The following is an 18,382-nucleotide window of genomic DNA, read 5'->3' as shown; positions in this document are numbered from 1 at the left end:
TATATATGGAATTAGTCAGCTTCCTGCAGCACCGTACCACAATCACACTGAGCAGAATGCAAATGTCTAGCCACCTTAGAGATGAGACAATATATTAAAGAAAGTACTGCATAATCTCTACCTCTTTTTTAATTGCCACTGCCACATTAAAGCAATGTTGACCTTTATGTGGATACAAAGCCAGGAGGTTTATGGAAACAGAAGCAATAAACCAAAGTAATAGAGAAGGTTTGTAAGACTTATATTACACCAAAAAAATGTGAGCACATTAACTGGTGATATCTTCATATCCTGAACTGTCAACACAACAAAAACTGGCTTTGTGTTTTATGACTTTTATATTATTTTTGCACATTTGTATCTGCCGACCTGACTTGAGGGTTACAGCACCAATGTTCTCGCCAGGATTTTGCTGAGAAACACTTCAAAACAACTTCAACTTGCTGCAGGAGGTTGGAATGCAGCTACTGAAACGATCTGCAAAGCTGTGTTTACAAGAAAACATAGCCTTTCTTTCATCTCCGTCCTCATCAATCAATATGTTGATATTAACTAAATATTTTCTCCACTGGTGTGCGGCTAAAAACCGACTCAACCTTCAGCTGAACCTCACTAGACTAATCTGTCACAATTGCATGCTGTCAGCAGTGTCCATGTTAATCTCAGCCATGTCAGTCCTTTAACTTCCCAGATTCAGCGAGGCCTCTCAGCAGTGCTATTTCTGTGAGCCAGACACATGATGCTATATGCCTCAGCTCTGATGTCAGCTTGAAACGCTGCTACCAAAACAATCACTGTGCCATGATGTAATCACCTCCACTAACCTGTCAAGTGCCAGTGTTGGGCACGAACATTAGCAAACTAAGAAGCAACAACTATGACTAGGCCTTTGTCTTTAATAAAAAGGTAAATTATCAAACATTTGAGGACATAACTGCTTTGGTAACTCTATTTCTTGCAGTGTGAAGGATTTGTATTGTTGTTTAAACTGACCAAAATCACTTACATAAAGAAAAATAACCAGTTTGAAAACACATCATTTGTAGAGATGCACCAAACAGAAGTAAGACTTTACTGAACATGTGGCCAAATAATAACCTGGATTTAAAGCTGTATGTTAAGCAGCAGTATGTGGATGTGGTCTCATCCAACCAAATTCTCATTGGTAGGGCAAACACCGGTGTTGAGAATCGATCCATAACCTTCCAGGATTAATCCATTACTTTCATCAGTGGGAGGAACAGACCACCTGTGAACATCATCACTTTTTTTTTTACAACTTTGAAACTGCCCGCCTTAATGAAACCTGCTAGACCTAATCTATGTAACATTTAGGCTACATTTACTGAACATTTACTTGGAGTCAGCTCTCAACTAATTCACCCTATGTAAAAAAGTTGGCGGTGTGGCTGTATTTTGTTAAAACAGAATGCCAACGAGTCCAGTTTAAACTTCATCCAAAATGGTGGGTTAACTAATCCGTGTTTTATTCCTCAGTAGGTCTTAATCGAACCTTATATAGCACCATGTTTAGAAATCATATGAATATGGGTGGGTGTGTGTGTGCTATTCGACTCTAAGTCTGTTGTTATCATCAACATCATCAACTATGACAAAGCAATTCCTCAATATGTTTTTTATTTGTTAGTGACAAAAAGAAAAGGTCTTGATTTGCAATACACTTCAAATAATGATTTCTCTGTTGTGTTTTGCAGTGTGCCCAATTACAATAAAACAATGCTTTCAAAATAAATAAAACAAATTGTAAATGCAAAACATCTTCCAGGAACAATTTTTTTAAGCTATTTGAAGTTCCTCCAATGAGATTCCATGAATATCTCTGGAGTTCCTTGAGACTCTCCTAATTCTATGTGAGCAGGGCTAGCAGGCAGACTGCACTTAGTGTACTGATTTACCTCAATTATTTATAATGTGCAGATCTGCTTTTCCTTCTGACAAATCGCTTGATTGAAGACTTAAGAAAATTTCAGTCATTGTCTCCAATTTTCAGATATCAGCATTGAAGACTTCAGTGGTTTTCTTCTTTTCAGACACATCTAACAGAGGTGACCAAACGAATGGAAACAAAGCTACTGTGGAGGATATAATTAAAGATCAATGGCAGTATGTATGATGTGTCATCTGTGGGTGAAATCTGATGCTGAACTAAATTAAAACCTGTGCTGTCTGCTTAAGGTGAGACTCAAGTAAACCTCTCATGCCACACATGCGTAGCTGACTATCAGTATTTATCCAGCCAAATGTGCTGTGTTACCACTTATTAGTCGTAAAGCATCCTTTGTGGGCAAGTCCAAGTTGCATGCAGACATGTTAAGTGAAAAGGTCAGTCGACAGTAACTCTTAGTTGTCTTGCTGTCGGCAATGAAAAGAAATCTAGAGACTGCAAAAACAATAAAGAATGTACCAGGAGGAGAATTAGCGGCAAACCACGGGTATGATTAAAGAGTTAGACCATCATGCAAAGTTTAATAGGTTATTTAAACTATTAAATAATTTTCTTTCTGCCACTGTGTGTTGTGATGTAGTGGGTTCCCCGCATATAAATACTTTGCAAGTTCACATAAAAATAATGGGGCAGGGGTGCTTTGCTGCAGGTTTTATCATTCATTGTGCTTTTATGTTATTGTGCTGTCACCTCTGCCAGCGGTGTAAAGGATGGAAGCAGACAGGACATGTTTACGTATCAAAGACAAAGCTGAAGCCCTGTGTTATGACCAGACCGTGGCACGCTGGCGAGGAAGGAGGGGAGGAGGTAGCAGGATGTGAAGGTATCATCGCTCAGTCGCAGACAGACATTATGCACAAATGTGCACACCCACTGCATATAGCCACTGTAGTCAGAGTCACAGATGGGGGAGCTTTAGAGGGTTGAGTGATCTACCGCACATAAACACAATCTGTCACAAGGAATTGTTAGATTCAATAGATTTTCTGGTCCCTTACTTGTGCTCTCAGACGGAGGCCACGGTGTGCTTCCATCATCCTCTCCACTGGGCAGATCTTTGGAGAAAGAAACAGAAATATAAAGATGTGTCAATGTGGGGATTCAGCAGACCAGTAAAACACCTGCTTTGTTCACTTATGCAGTGTCTGTAAAAAGTATTCACTCTCCTGGAGGTTTTTTTATTTTTTGCTTTTCAACAATGAACCACAGTCAGTGTAATTAGGCTTTTTTGACAAGAGTTTACAAAAAGACTGTTTCACGTCAAAGTGAAAACAGATTTCTGAAACATAAAGTCAATTAATTAAAAAATATAAAAGGTAAAATAAACAACTGCATAAGATTTAGCCTCTTCAAATTAGTATTTCCTGGAGGCACGTTTGGCTGTAATTATAGCATGTCAATCAATAAGCCTTGCACTTCTTGCAATTGATTCATCAATTCCTGGACCTTCTTCTTCAGGTGTCTTTATACCATAATCACTTAAGAAACATTCATTTCACTCAGATGATCTCCATTTCACTAACTATGTGACTTTTGGCACCGACTAGCTGCATCTGTGTTGAATTGTGGGAGTTACTTTTAATGGGGCGATATTTCTGCAATAAAAAATATGCACGCTTTATATTTTAACTAATTGACAGTTTGTTGAAGAAAGCTGTTCTCACTTTGACATGACATAATCTTTATTTGTAATTTTCCTGTCAAAAAGCCATATTAAATGTACCATGGGTTAACGGTGAAAAGCAATAAAAGGAGACAACGTTGAAGGGGTGTAAATACTTTTATAAGGACTGTATGACAAGTAAACATCAAATGTACAAGACAGCTAAATTCCTCTTGTAAAGTCAGAAACTAGGAGGTAAATATTAAAAGACGCATTTTATTATGTGTCTGTGGGCAATATTCCCTCCTTTTCTGCGTTGGGATGGGTTAAAAATCTATGGAATGCATAATGAAAAGCATAACTGCCGTGAATTAAGGGCAGCTGTTGCTGTGGTTTGTGGTTACCCAGCCCACCTCCTGAAGCTTCATCAGCAGCAAAGTCTTCGTCATCATCCAGTAAACTCTGAGACGCCTGGACATCTTTTTCTGCCTCCAAGTCTTCTGGCAGAGGGACCTCTCCCCACACCTTGGAGGCCTGAGTCACCTGCAGCAAACACAGAGAGATTTATAGGGGTTGAAGTCTCCGCGGACAGAAAGGTTACACCCAGTGCTATACATGGACCCTGGAAGGGTGGAGGGAAAACAAAAGCTGAGACGGGAAATGGGGCATTGTTGTGTGTTTACTTTTACCATTTATTATCTGTTAGAGGCCTCCTCGAGTGTTCGCATGCAAATAGAAGTTCCAGACACTAGTATGAACAGAGGTCACTCTAGTTTTCCACTGCACATGTTCAAAGAAATTATACAATTTACGACTGTATATTTTTGTCACCTTAACGTGGAAGCTGGCTACAGATACTCACAGCTGACTGTAATGACCCACATATGAACATACACAAATAGAGGCAAATAAAAAATCTCCAAAGAAAGCCAGTAAAAGCAGCTGAAGTTCAGATGAGAATGGCACTAATCTCCTTAAGTATGCTTTAAACCCTGTCCCCTCTGGGTGAAGTAAAATATCCAGCATACCATGACAAGTCTTTTACAACTGGCTCCTCAATCTGGAATCAGGAAGGAGTCTTTGACTGAAACATTATGTCACTCAGAGGGAACAATGGTAGGGGTGTAACTGAAGGATGGGGATGAAACTGAAAATGCAGTGCCTGGCCTGACGCCACAGTCAACTAGAATTTCATTAAACTTAAAGCTCTGAGCATACACAACACAATGGCTGGAAATCAAACTTCAATACATAACAAACAGAGCAACCACAACTTTCAGCTAATGTAAGCTGGCAGTGGATTCTATTTATTCTTTGATGAGACACTTTATCAAGTTCATGGTCTCAGTCTAGTATGCTAACATTCAAAATGTCACACTAAACATAAAGTATAGCTCAGGCTGTCATAAATTTGCAGGTATTTGGTCACAAACCAAGGTATTAGACAATTAAAATGTGAAAAGTTACTACAATTCATCCTGATAGGAATGTGAATGTCTGCACCAAATTTCACAGTAATCCAAGAAAATGCCATGGCATTTCATTAAAAATCAAGAAATGTTGCCACATTTCTTTTAACGTTTCAGCTCATTGGTTGCATATTGAAAATATCCACCGAGAAAAAATTCAGTCAGTAACACCCCCACAGCTGTAAGACTGAAATGAACAACTCAGGGCTCTATGAACCAGACACAGTTTTTAGAATTTGGAAATATAACAAGTATTGCAGTCCCCAACACCAGATAAGTGTGAGATTGAAAAAAATCCATTAAAAATTGACATTTTAACTTCTACTTAATCAAAATGGTTAATTAGAGAGTAAATAGCAACTATTTTGGCAATCACAGCATCACATTTAATTCTAAATCATTATTACTATTATTTATGACTTCAAGGAAAAAGTAAAAAAAACACAAAACTCTTATTCCAGCTTCTTAAATATGAAAATATTTTGGTATGCAGTTAGACTTTAAAAAACACTGCGTGATATTTTTCACCATTTTATGGCATTATATAGACCAAACAATGAATCAATAAAATAATCAACAGATTAATCAACAATGAGACGAATCAGTAGTTGCAGCCCCAGTAGTAGTGAGTCAGCAAACTTAGATATACTAAAAATTCTCAACTGCAACAGAACTAAAAACACAAAACTAGATCCATTTTAGTCCCAGTAGTATCAGGCACCCTCTCCACTGAATGCGCCACAGTCAGCAACCCTCTAAAGATGGCGGTGTGTTGTGTTTTAATAACATATATGGTCTGATGCTGATGTGGGAACATCCAGTGTAGAAGGAGTTAACTAAGAAAGACTACAAAACACCAGCCTTGGTGAGCGTCAATTTCTATCACAATAGTCTCTCAAAATCACATAAATAAAAGGACAGAATGCAGTCCACCTGACAGACACATACTCTCAGCGAGGAGACACAAAGCTTAGCCAGCCACTCTCATATCTGATCATCTTGATAAAGTTCAGTGTGCCGGCCCGACTGGAGCACAGTGTGGGCTCATTGTCTCTGCTCTCACCATCTCAGCATCCAGACTGCCCTGAGTCTGGCTATAAGTTTAGATACGACTCTGGCAAGATGCCACCCCAGGCATTTCCAACTGGCATGGCCCGCCAGTTCCTATTTCCACCCAACTCTGTCATGGTAGTTTTCCCATTTAAATGGCTCCAGCTAATAAATAACTAGATCTATCCCCCCAAATCCTCTCTCCCCTGACTGAACACCCTTACAACAACAATCCCGGGCCATTTTCAAAAGGAAACTGCTGACTAACCAAATTCTTTTCCGTGGTGCCGACCAGCCAACCATCGCTGTGATCATCTCCTGCTTCCCACTCCCTTGGGATGCGCTATCATCTGGACATGCAGGATGCCATCTGGGCAAAAAACCTGCACAAACTTACAGAGTAGCCTTTGATGGATGAGCCCATGTTTGCACCTCATCCTAAAGCTAAGATGTTAAGCTACTCTTGCTTGAGAATGTCGGTTCGACCCCGTCTCAGGGAGAGTTGAGAAATACATACGAATTTGTTTTCTCACTATGCTACTGCATTCTAGCTCAAAAAGCTACATGCGACCTTTACTCTCACCCGCGTCTGTGGTGTTAAAGTTATCACTGCCCTGAGATAAAGGTCTTGATGGACTCTGTAATTCTATGAACTCCACCCCACCCAGAGGACACCAGCCTCAGAAGCGCTTCTCGCTCTACTAACTTGTTGTAATTTCCAGTGGGACATATGGCCACCGGGTAGATGCCTGGAAAAAAGCAGGCATGCACATGTAGCTACACATACACATAATGGACGGACACACATTCCAGCTAAAAGGAATTCCACTGTTTACTTATGAATTACTATGTTCACAATATTTGCCTTGCAAGACCAAATAGCAGCTCTACAACCAGGGAAAAACTGAATCCGTGGATAATGAGTGACAGGTGACACTAGACAGGCTCACAGTTTGCCCAGCTGCTGTTTAACAGGACCAGTGAAATAACTGCTTGGTGGCCCATGAACAACTGATAAGCAATGAAAGACTCTGGAAAAGGATTGGTCAAACTAAAGTATCTGAGCCAAGATACTTTCAAGACAGAACTATGAGGAGCTGTTAAGTCTTACAGCTGGAGATCTGCTATCATCTCCAAACAAGTGCTGGTTCCTCAACATGGATATTTACGCTGCAAGACCATTTATTTAATTTCATACTTACTTGTTATTAGCACCCAATCAGATATGCATGTTTATTTGTTTTCTGAAATGAAGCTCATCACCGTCATTGAAAATTTGCCAAATTCTCCATATGTTCAGTTTTTAGGGCCACAAAAGCAAAAAGATAATGATGTGTTTTTCTTTTATCATGAGTTTTTGCATTCCAACATTAACAGCAAAATAATTCTATGGTAACTAATGTTGCATTAACTTGTCCAGACCAGCAACCTCTTTCATGCCAGCTAGACACCCCATGCTGGTTACCTACTGTGTGTTGAGACACAATGTGTTGAGTTGTGTTTTTAGTGTGCAAATGCAAAAACTGAAGTGTAAAACCACAAATAATGACTTGTATCACACGTCCACACACACAAAAAAGACAACCCAGACAGTCTTATACAGCCTTGCACAAACAGACACACACTATCATACACCCACATATCAACATTCCCATCCTGGTTACATCTCAGTGACATCCAAAGCCTGTCAGAGGAAGCGTGAGAAGAATTCTTCAGGGGCCTCGATTCGCCCACTCTGCTAATAAACCCACTGATGCAGCTGCAGGACAATCTGTGCGAAACATCTTCAAGGCATAGACAGTGTTACAGAAAAAAAAGAAGAAACTGGACCGAGCTCGTGCCAGATAAGAGTCTTGCATGTGAGAAGTACTCTCTCATGAAAACATGTTTGCTAGAACCAGCAGCAGAGGTTTTAGCGTTTAAAACACCTCTTGAGCTCACACAACCAATCGGCTTTCGCTCCCACCTGAGCGTGTAATAAGCAAACACCGAAAGATGAAAGCTGAGGCAGCATTGCTCATTCCATCCCATTGATTCAAGCCATGTTGTGACCTTTCAAGCAAGCAGAAAACCTTCATAAGATGAATTCCCAACCTCCTTGACCCTCCAGCCCTCCCTAACCACCCAGCTCTCTCTTTTGCGCTCTCCCTCTCAAAGACGACCAATATCTGCTTAGACTTGAAGTAGCAGCGTGTACTAAACAGGATTGGAATGTATACTGCAGAGAGCATTAAGTGGATGAAAGCTTGACACATGCTCTTCTCTCAAGGTAGAGTAGGCTGAAAAGAAGGAGCCCACCAAGCACCACCAGGCACCAATGAGGCCTGAGCTGCAGAAGCACAGCACTCCCTTTACATGACCCGCTGCTATCTGAGAAGTAGGTGCAGGAGTGGTAGCAGGGTTGCTTTAAATCAGGGCCATTACAACACCTTGACAATGTAAAAATAAATGATGTGCATACATGTCCACACAGAGATTTAGATGCCCAAAACAGCAAGATAAAGGTGTAGGAATAAACTTCAGTACAAACATAGTTCCCATGCACGACTTCAAGAAATTTTAGATGTTGGTTTTCTAGTACCATGACATATTTTGCAGCTCCAACATAAATAAGCTAATCTTCACCTGTACGGGGAGCGGTGATATGCTTAGCCTTATGTTGTGAAAAGAGAAAAATAATAAGCCCAAGAGAATATTTCCTTTTCTACACTTCTTTGCAAGAACAAGAGCCACAGACATGTCATCGTTATTTTTGACAACAAATCGGCAATAGGGCAGCTTTGTGTGACAGAAACTGAGCTTCCTACGTGTTTCACCCTTGCTTGGAGTGTTTGGGGAACTGACAAACTGCCACTTGTGACACTAAACCTCTGCCTGAGCGTTGGCTGGATAAAAGGCCTGATGAGTGAGGCCCTTCTGCTCCCTGCAGCTCTTTGACATTTCCACAGGGTTTAATCCAAACTGATTGGCTGGGCAGGAAGTGGAAGGAACCTCTTCATTCAACAGACAAACACTCTTTGACAACATCCACCGATTGTCCTCTCAGAGTGTTCCATGACTAATACTGTGGGTGCAACGAACAGTTTCTGAGAAGAATGGACCAGCAGAGAGGAGGGAAGGGGGCCTGGGAGTAAAGAGTGAAGGATAAGTTGACATTTTTGAACACATGCTTGGAGTGCCTCCCTGGTCATCTTCCCCCAGGTCATTCATTCGCTCTCCCACACAACAGTCATGCCATGCATTTTACAATAAGCCTGGCTCCTGCAGGAAATAAGCGCCAAACCAGGCACTTTATCAACATGCTCTCTACCTTTTCGGTTATATTTTTCTGTTTGCAAAATGATGCAGCAAAGTGCAATCTAGTAAGGCAAGCTAGCAATGAATGACTAATCCACCAATATTATTCTACAATAGTGCTGGGCGATATGGAAAAAAATCATATATCATGAAATGGATTATTTTATATCACGATAACGATATATATCACGATATACCACAACAAAGTATGTTTTCAGTTATTCTCTGAAAAGTTTGACAAAAATTTCATTGCTTACTTTTCTCCATGAAACTTCAACCTGTTGCTAGGGCTGGACCCGAATATCTGAATATTCGGTCCGATGGTGGTATGTGGATATTTATTTTGAGATCCATATATTAATATTATATAAAGTAGTAAATAGTTTGTAGCTTAACAGATTTAAAAATGCAAAGCAAAGTAAATAAGAAAGTTGTTTTGTGCTTTTTGTCACACAAACTGTATTTTATTCTCTGTGATGTTTTGGACCAAAACTGGTGCTGAAATGTGGAAAAATCACTTCATACAACTTGTAAACCGCTGTAATTGCATTACCGTTGCATGTGCTTTGCAAGTGCATGTGACTGGGTCAGTTAAGACGTGTCCTGTGTTGAAAGTGGTAATATAATGTTATTAGGTCTAAAATTGCTGTGGCAACTTTTAAGGACCAGGGCACTCATACAGTCGACACGTTCAGTGGCTGTCAGATTAGCAGAAAGTTAGAGTGCATGTCTGAAAGGGGCTTTAGTCTTGACGTTGACTCAAGAGACGACTCTTGAGCCACTTAATCAGATTTATGGCAGCTTCCTCTGCAGCCCAAATTCTTTTGAAAACATTTGTCACATATGCAGTAGCATTCCCAAGAGCCGTAAACTGACTTAGACTCGTAAAATCGACAAAGTTTCCCTTTAAGTTGTAAAAGCTGAAAAGCACAGAGATCCAAATTACTTTTGTTTAAGGATGCACAATATTGGAAAAACAGATATTGTCATAAAAATACTAACATAAAAACTTTTAACTAGATTACCTAAATAACGATTTGGAAAGAAAGAAAGTTTTTCGGTTGGTTTGGGTGATTTTGTAAGAGTCCATCTGCAGAGAAAACTTAACACTTTACAAAAAAAAAAAAAAAAAAAAAGCTGTCTGGAAATTTTCTCATAACATGTAACAATGGCAAAGGAATAATTTTTACTTTGGTTGTGATTCAAATCAGACGCATTCATCGCACACAACTTTATGGTACCAATTTAAATGTTCAAACAACTAAGATTTATTTCCCCACTTCACTGCAACAATTGCATGACACTGCTTACAGAGAGCCTGATTTTGGTAAACCTCATCCTTTCTGTGGCTAAAATATTTCCATACAACCGATGCTGCATTTCCTTTCGCAATCAAACCTTTCTTTTTCATTGCTTCTTTTCCTCATTCATCTTTCCGGACACATGTACAGCTTGCATGTCAACACACTATGTGTCTCTTTAATGTGCCTTGTAAAGTTAAGAAACCCTAACCCTAAATGCAAGGTTTCTTTTTGCATCAGGCAGCAAAAAAAGTTGCAGCATGACGTGTTTGAGCTAATTTACCTTACTTTATATATTGCACATCACAATGTTAACACAGTCCTGCTCCTTACACTGTAATGGCATCATATTCATGGAAAGTTAAACCTGCCACACCTTGATAATATCAAATACAACAAAAAAAAGTACAAGTTAGTCTGTCATGTTCTTGTGTTTGTCCTTTATTCTATGTAAAGTACAGAGACTATATCCGGCAAGAAAGTAGTGCCTCCAGCTATTTAGGATCTGCCACACACACACACACACTCCTCTGTGTCTATACCAACACTCACTGTCTGTTTAGGGAGGCATGTCAAAATAAGCATCCAGCCTGTGCAGACTTGTGTACATGCTGCAGCTACACAGGGTGAGAAAGGACTTCTACAGAGCTACAACTCAAGTTACAAAAAAAATGCAATCTGTCGGTGAGCTTTTTCCTTTTTGTTCTGCTAGGAGTTTTTAAAATAAAAAGGAGAGTGAAGAAACAAATTCCTGTCATGCACACATGCAAATGCTTGCAGACTACCTAATATCACACTCAATTAAAACAAGGCTTAGCTTTTACTTTGGCCAGCTTTAGAACTTTAAATGGTGGGACACTAACAGATTCTACCAAAACAAACCTTTATCAGACACTCCAAACCTAAAACTATAAGAAGAGAAGAATCTTTATGACATATTTTGTGTTTCATGTGTCTTAATAAGATAAAAACAACTTAAAAAATGGGGGTGAGTCACTATAATGTATTTCAGGCCAAAGGTCTTAGCCTGGCGACACACCGACCAGACAGAGAGCAGAGATCGTAAACTGGCTGTGAAACAAGACACCACAGCCTAACACTAAATGAAACACTATCTCTGATGGTCTTTTTTTTTTTGTTAGCCTTCGCGATAGCAAAACGACAAGAAGAACTTGTGTTAGGAGCAGCAGAGCAAGGCCTCACAACCTACTCCATTTCTATTTATTTTAGAAGCTAGTAAGAAACATGCAGCAGAGGAGTTCATATTAAGTTATCAAAAGTACTGTCTATGTACATAAGTATGGATGTTCCCACATAAACTATTCTTCTGGCAACTTTACAGATAGATCAAAGTGTTTTTTAAAGCTATACTGCATTGTATTTTCACAGTGGGTGGGATAATAGAGCGTGACCACATTCCCCCCAAACATCCCAAGGCGTGAAGGCCCAGTTGACACACACAGAAGCAAAGTCTTTTCAATTATCGCCACAGCAGGGACCCCAGCAGGACTCTGCGTTAACAGACCACCTAGAATTATGGTCACAGTGGCCTGTCCAGTGGTGAACTTTGAAGGCTCACACCATCAACGAACAAAAGCCTAGAAATCACCCCCTATTTACACATGCAGGTATAAAGAAATGCATACATACACACCCTTTTCAGAGGCACACAGTTATCAGCCCACTGGAATGGACCTATTCTGTGTTAATAGGGCTCTGTGGTGTGTGGGAAAGGACAATTTACTGGATTGGAGGCTTCACTCTTCAAGCTATGCTGCTGTTATTGTGAGAAAAATATCCCAATAAATGTTTATACACTAACGGGTGTAACAAAGTCAGAACGTTTACAGTGAATAGTGGTGGTAGTAGAAGGCTTAAATAGGAAAAAACAACCCCAACAACACTGTCAAATCCTTGCTCACCTGAAGTGCGTGTCATATCAAACATAAACACTGTGGGAGTAATTCGTAGGGTCTTTAAATAGCGTGTGTGTTTCCGGTAACATTTCTGTGAGAGTGACCCGGAGGAGGGGACTGAAGGCCAGTTCCAGTTCCCCCAGACGACAGCTGACAGGCGAGGTGCTGAGACTTATGGCAGCTCAGAGGGGAAGAGCAGCTCTAGCTTGGCCAGCCACGGCCCGTTTATTTATAACAGAAAGAGTCCCTTTGAAAGCCCTGCTGCGTCACTTAAGATATCTGCTTTTCTTCCCACTGGAGAGGGATCACGGATCTGAGGTGCCTGAACATTCAGCTGACACTGAAATACAGCAACACCTCAGAACAAAAATCAGCTTCAGCTGGAGAAAATTGATGGAAAAGAACTGTGCATTTCCTTGTACAGGATGAACAGTTTACTTGTACTAGAGAGCTATGCACTTAATAGTTAAAGTATATAGCTCTGAAGAAAAACTCAGACATACTTCATAACCTCTGTGTTATAGTAAGTTTTTAATACTAAAATATGTGAATAGCATTCATTTAATTGTAGCTTCAGATTAAATTATACTACTCTGTTGCGGACATTCACACAGACGGACACCATGGATTCGGGATGATTGATAAGGCAGAAGACGAAGGACGTGCATGTCACGAAATGTATTGTGCATAAAGTGCAGTGCCTGTTTGCGCCACCAGTTGGAGCCTCTCATTGTTTAGTTTTATTTCAGTTTTTTTTTTTGCATTTAATACTGTTGTGATCTGAGGAGGCGGTTGCTCAAACTACAGGCAGTTCTATGTCGGCAAGCAAACAGCATTTTGAGGTTTTAGCAAACAACTGGTCACCATGACAAAGGCTTCTGGGATGGTCAGTGGTTTCCAGAGCAAATCTGTTCAAGAGGCACCAGAGTTTACAGTGCAGTAATCCTGTACGTGGAATGAAGGCGCTCAATATCCTCGCTAAATGTTATTACAATATATTAAATAGCCTATAGTTGGGCTAGAGGAAGGTTAGAATTAGAATTCATCTTTTGGTGACCATGTATCAAATTTCACAGTCATCCATTCAACAGCTGTTTAGTGATTGAAAAGTCTGGGCATTACCAAAGTCAGCAGGCTACATCCTCTTGCGACCATGAATGTTTGTACAAAATTGCATGCCAGTTTCCGACAGTTAAGAATGCTAATTTTTTAAAAAAAAAAAAAAAAAAGAAGAATCATTGTAGAGTAAAAGCTAATTCCTCTAACTCAATGTAGTTTGTTGTTTGTTGGCTGAAAATAATTTAATGAGATGTTTACCTCAAGCAGATTGCTGCACACTGTTGCATTTTGGGTTTTTTTTTTTTTTTTGCTGAACCTAAATACATTTTTCAGTGAACCATCCCAAGAGCCAAGCTGCTAGCGTCGCTAAAAAAAGAGCGTGTATAGGAAGTGCAATGTTTTTTTTCCAATCTTTTAAACATAATGACAGATTGCGCTGAGTTGATTTAAAGGTTTGCTGGCCAGTTAAGCTTGAGACAGGAAGTAGCAGCAGCTGTTTGATGGCTCTGTGATTAAGCTGCATCAGTGCAGCAGATTCACCCTCCTCTCCTCCTCTCTCACTCATTCTCGCCTCAGGACCAACTAATCTGACAGCACCTGTTGACTTGGCCTCACTTACATTGTCCCACATAATCACAGGCCAGAACTAGCTCAGTCTGTCAACTCTGCCCCCCCCCCCCCCAGTGTATCATACTTGATTAGTTCATCATTACACTGTGTGGGAAAAGTACACTAAGTCGACTAAAAGCTTATGCAATCATTTCTGAAACAAACTGGAACTTTAGAGCAGCAACACGTGCAAAGCCTTCCACTGAGGTGCAGAAATGGAACATCTGCATTTTCACAATAATAGATTCTTGATTCTGTGAGAACAAAATAGCTTCTTGGCCCTTTGGTCACGGAGAGAATAACCTCCAGGCATCCTGGCCATGGGGAGTAATTTCATGTTGGTAAAGCCACTTTCCGCCAGTTCTCAAGGCCATGCTATTTGGGTGGTGATCTCATAATTAACCGGGATTTGTAGGCACCATGGTGAAGTTCCTGGAACGCAAAGTGGTTCCAACATGTTGAGTATCTCAAAGCATGAGTCCCTGTTTGAAAACCTAAGATGCACTTTGAGCTTCAAACATCACAACAAAAGCTGCTGTTATCTGAACAGAACTCTTTGTTGAACACCATCTGCACATCAAAGTCCTGCTCCTTTTTTTTCCCCCCCTCATAATTTTTTTTATTTTTTTCCAGTTACGGTCTCTGTTAGCGCTGCCAAGGCTAAAAAGTCCACTGAGGTGATGGACTGAGAGAATGAAAATATTCTTCCTCAGCTGTTTATGCCATTAATATAAACATAATAGGGGCTGCAGCATAAAAGACAGCTATGCTCCTCTCCAGATGTTCTCCCCGCTGCAGAGCAAACAAGATACCAAAATCTGATGTTGACAAAAACCTCAAAGGGAGGAACGAGAGAAGGTATTCTGAGGTTATTCTTGCCTTTCAAGAGTCCTCCCTCCATCCTCCCTACTGGAAATTACCTGACAGCTGTTTCTGCTAACTTGTGTGCACCATTGGAAAACCAAAAGTGGGAGTAGATGAGCAAAAATCTGATCTGGCCTGGCCTCACTTGCAGAAATACACAAAATATCCATGGGCAGCAGGGAAAGGTTAGCTTTCATCACAGCCCACACAGACAAGCCAGAAAAGTGCTCTCTAACCTTTAACATTACTATCAAATGACCAGATCAAATAGAGTATCCATGTGAGCATCACAGCCTAGGTGCCCACAGTCAATGATTAAGAAGACATGTGAAACTTATTAATAATACTAAGAGCCATTAACAATGGGTATTTGGCACTGAGAGATCATCTGATACAGCAGTGAGCAGAAGATGAACTTGTTTTTGTCCTCAGGCATAAACAACATCATTCACTGTTGCTGTAGCTGGATCTTTTGATCCTAATAATGCTCGGAGGGCAATCCGGCTCTCTGATTGTGCATGATATCACTACTTCATTTAGTCAGCGTGATCTGTGAAATCAAAGAGTCGAGAGAATGAGTCTTTCTGTTTAGCGCCTCTATTAAACAGCATGTTCTGCTACAAACAATATCACATCCTTTGAAAGTATGAACATGACAGGAATGTGCAAACACTGCACACATCTAAGAATTTTTTACTGTGTATTTTTGTAACAATTAACTGGTATTTTACAGATTTTCTTCATTTTGGAAAAAAACATATGCAAAACAGAAAATAATGCTGACATCAAAAATCTGTATTTTCATAAATAGCAATTTACCCTCTTACAACATTTGACCATGAACTTAGGCAGTTTTTACTGTATTAAAATCAGCAAAAAATAGTGCTATTTTCCAGATGCTTGTCACCATTTGAAAGAAAAATATGTATGCCACAGATTGAGAAATGGTAATTTTTCAAATTACTATTATTTTATACATTTATTTGCTTTGTTAAATTACAGAAAAAATATTAATTTACATGCTGACTGTAAAAAAAAGTAAGTCTTTGGTAAATTAAAAAAATACAGTTTTGCTGTATTTAAATGAGCACAAATCTCACTATTGTACAGATAATTGCCATTATTCCCACTGTTACAGTCTTTGAACTTTGGAGTATTTTCTAAGATCTTTTCTGTCAGATTTTTAATGGAGATTTTTTTTTTTTTACAGATCTATTTTAGATTGTACAAAGCTATACAGCTGGGACACTGTAAGCACAGGTGGACCATCTGTGCCACAACTGCCCTCACCACACTGGCTGCTCTCTCTACAGATAAACTTAATCTATCCTCATGGGAACGTACAATGATAGAACACTCATTTACTAGTCAGTTATGGATCATAACAAATACCTCTATTATAAATGCCCTCAGCTGCTGCAACATTCCATACATTATGTTTTGCCAGAGCAATGCTATGAATCAATTCCATAGCAATAAATAAAAAGCCATTCATGCATTTGCCACTTCTGGACCAAATGTCAGCATATTTTCCTAAATCATCTGCACGTGTTTGGCTGGATCTGGTTCAAAACAACACTGGGGAGAGAACACAGCATGTGGGAGAAATTGGGTGAAGGCGAAAAATCCTGTTTGTGACGACAAAACAGCTGCTGTGGCTAATGTCACACTGAGACAAAATTCAGTTGTGCGTAAGCTTGCGAACAATTCTCAAAGGCGGAAGTGTGTGTTTGCATCCAACAATGACTTAATGCACGGATGTGTCAGCAGGAATGAATGAAATACGGGGAGGCTGGTGATTTGTACAAATCTGTGTCAAGGACCCCCACCGGCTGAGTTCCCCCATGCATTCAGACAGCAGATCTACAAGGAGAACAGTGGTGGAATTCCAGGGGGAGATAAAAATACCTCACGAGCTGCGTAGCTGCAGGTGTTATTACACCCCCCTCCAGAGGCCCTGCAGTCAGAGTGGGTGCAGGACAGAACAGGGGGTAATGTCCAGTCAGGAGACTTCTGCAGAGCCACTTCATGTCATGTTTACTGTTGCTGTAGGAGCTAATCGCATCCAAACTTATGCTTTACCAAAAATGGAGTTTGTTATTACGTGCCACATACATTAAAACGTTTAGAATACAAGTAAAAATAGTCTCTGCACAATTTTCAGCTATTAAAGCAGAATTAGCACATTTATGTGTTCAATGGTTGTGCGCAGTTACCTGAATTATACTTGGCCAGCATTCTGAAAGATGTTTTTGTGTGAAATTCTCCCTCATGTAAAATCTTACACATGCATTTTTCCAGATCAATCATCAGACAACCTGAATACAGTAGGCAGTCTGCTGCAGTGGCTGGCAAATCCCCCCCACCTCTCCATCTGAGGTTAGGCCTGGACAAGAACCAATAAACACTGAAGAAAGCCATGTTTCAGAGAAGGCTGTGAGTGGTATAAGGAACAGCCAACTGTTGCTCAGTATACTGGCACACCCACATCTGTACAGCACATGAAAATTGACTCAAGATTTGGTATGTCGCTAGTAGTAATAGTGTGATTCTGTTAGAGGGCATTACACAGACAGCACAGTTGAGTCTATTTATACTTCATTTCACTGAGGTTTTTTCACCGTCTGGAGGACAATGATTTAGCAATTTTGTTTTGACAGTGTTTAATTTTTAATGACCAAAAATAGACATGAATGTTTTGGAGCAAATTCACCCACAGCCGGCGCAGCAGAGATGTGACCTTAAGCTTCAACCTAACAAGAGGGACTTTCCTGCAGGTTGTCTTCTATGTTTGGTGAAGGAAGTCATTTATTTCCCCCCAGTCCAAGGATCAAGGCAAATCTGAACCAACCTCCAAAAAGCCAGCAAGCTTTGCTTCTTTAATGATACCCTAAAGCAGAGAAATGTGAACATTCCTGAAGCCAATTATTGGGTTCAGCCTGAGAGAGGGGATCAGGTACCCACTTTGTCAGCATGAAATGCCCTCACTCTGATTGGCTCTCACCTTCTCCATTCACAGATTTAAACTCATGACTCAGACTCCCTCTGTCACCCCCTGACAAAGGATCAAGGGGGCAGGCCACTCGCAAAGAACCGGATTATCTTCAGGAGGCTGGTTCAAGGAGGAGGATCGAGGGAATTTGAGTGATGTGAAGGTTGGATTTCTCCAGGTGTAAAGTTCTTTTGTTTTGGCCAGTCAGAAAACTACAACCCTGTAAATAGGATTAGTTTTCTTGTATTACTCAGGG

General features: G+C 40.2%; 1 protein-coding gene across 15 annotated transcripts in view; it reads right to left on the bottom strand.

The window, feature by feature from the left end:
• The window catches only part of hspg2 (heparan sulfate proteoglycan 2), a 107,960-nt gene that overhangs the window by 72,124 nt on the left and 17,454 nt on the right, over positions 1-18,382 (bottom strand). For all 15 annotated transcript variants that reach the window (XM_055012586.1, XM_055012589.1, XM_055012587.1 and 12 more), the window contains exons 2-3: positions 3,983-4,112; positions 2,965-3,021 (exon numbers count right to left, since the gene is read on the bottom strand). In XM_055012586.1, the coding sequence (XP_054868561.1) occupies positions 2,965-3,021; positions 3,983-4,112 (187 nt within the window). The remainder of the gene's footprint in view (positions 1-2,964; positions 3,022-3,982; positions 4,113-18,382) is intronic.

Source organism: Amphiprion ocellaris, chromosome 8, assembly GCF_022539595.1.
Source record: "Amphiprion ocellaris isolate individual 3 ecotype Okinawa chromosome 8, ASM2253959v1, whole genome shotgun sequence".
Lineage (NCBI taxonomy): Eukaryota > Metazoa > Chordata > Actinopteri > Pomacentridae > Amphiprion > Amphiprion ocellaris.
Note: the sequence above shows the minus strand (reverse complement) of the source record. Positions and strands in the feature narration are given on the sequence as shown.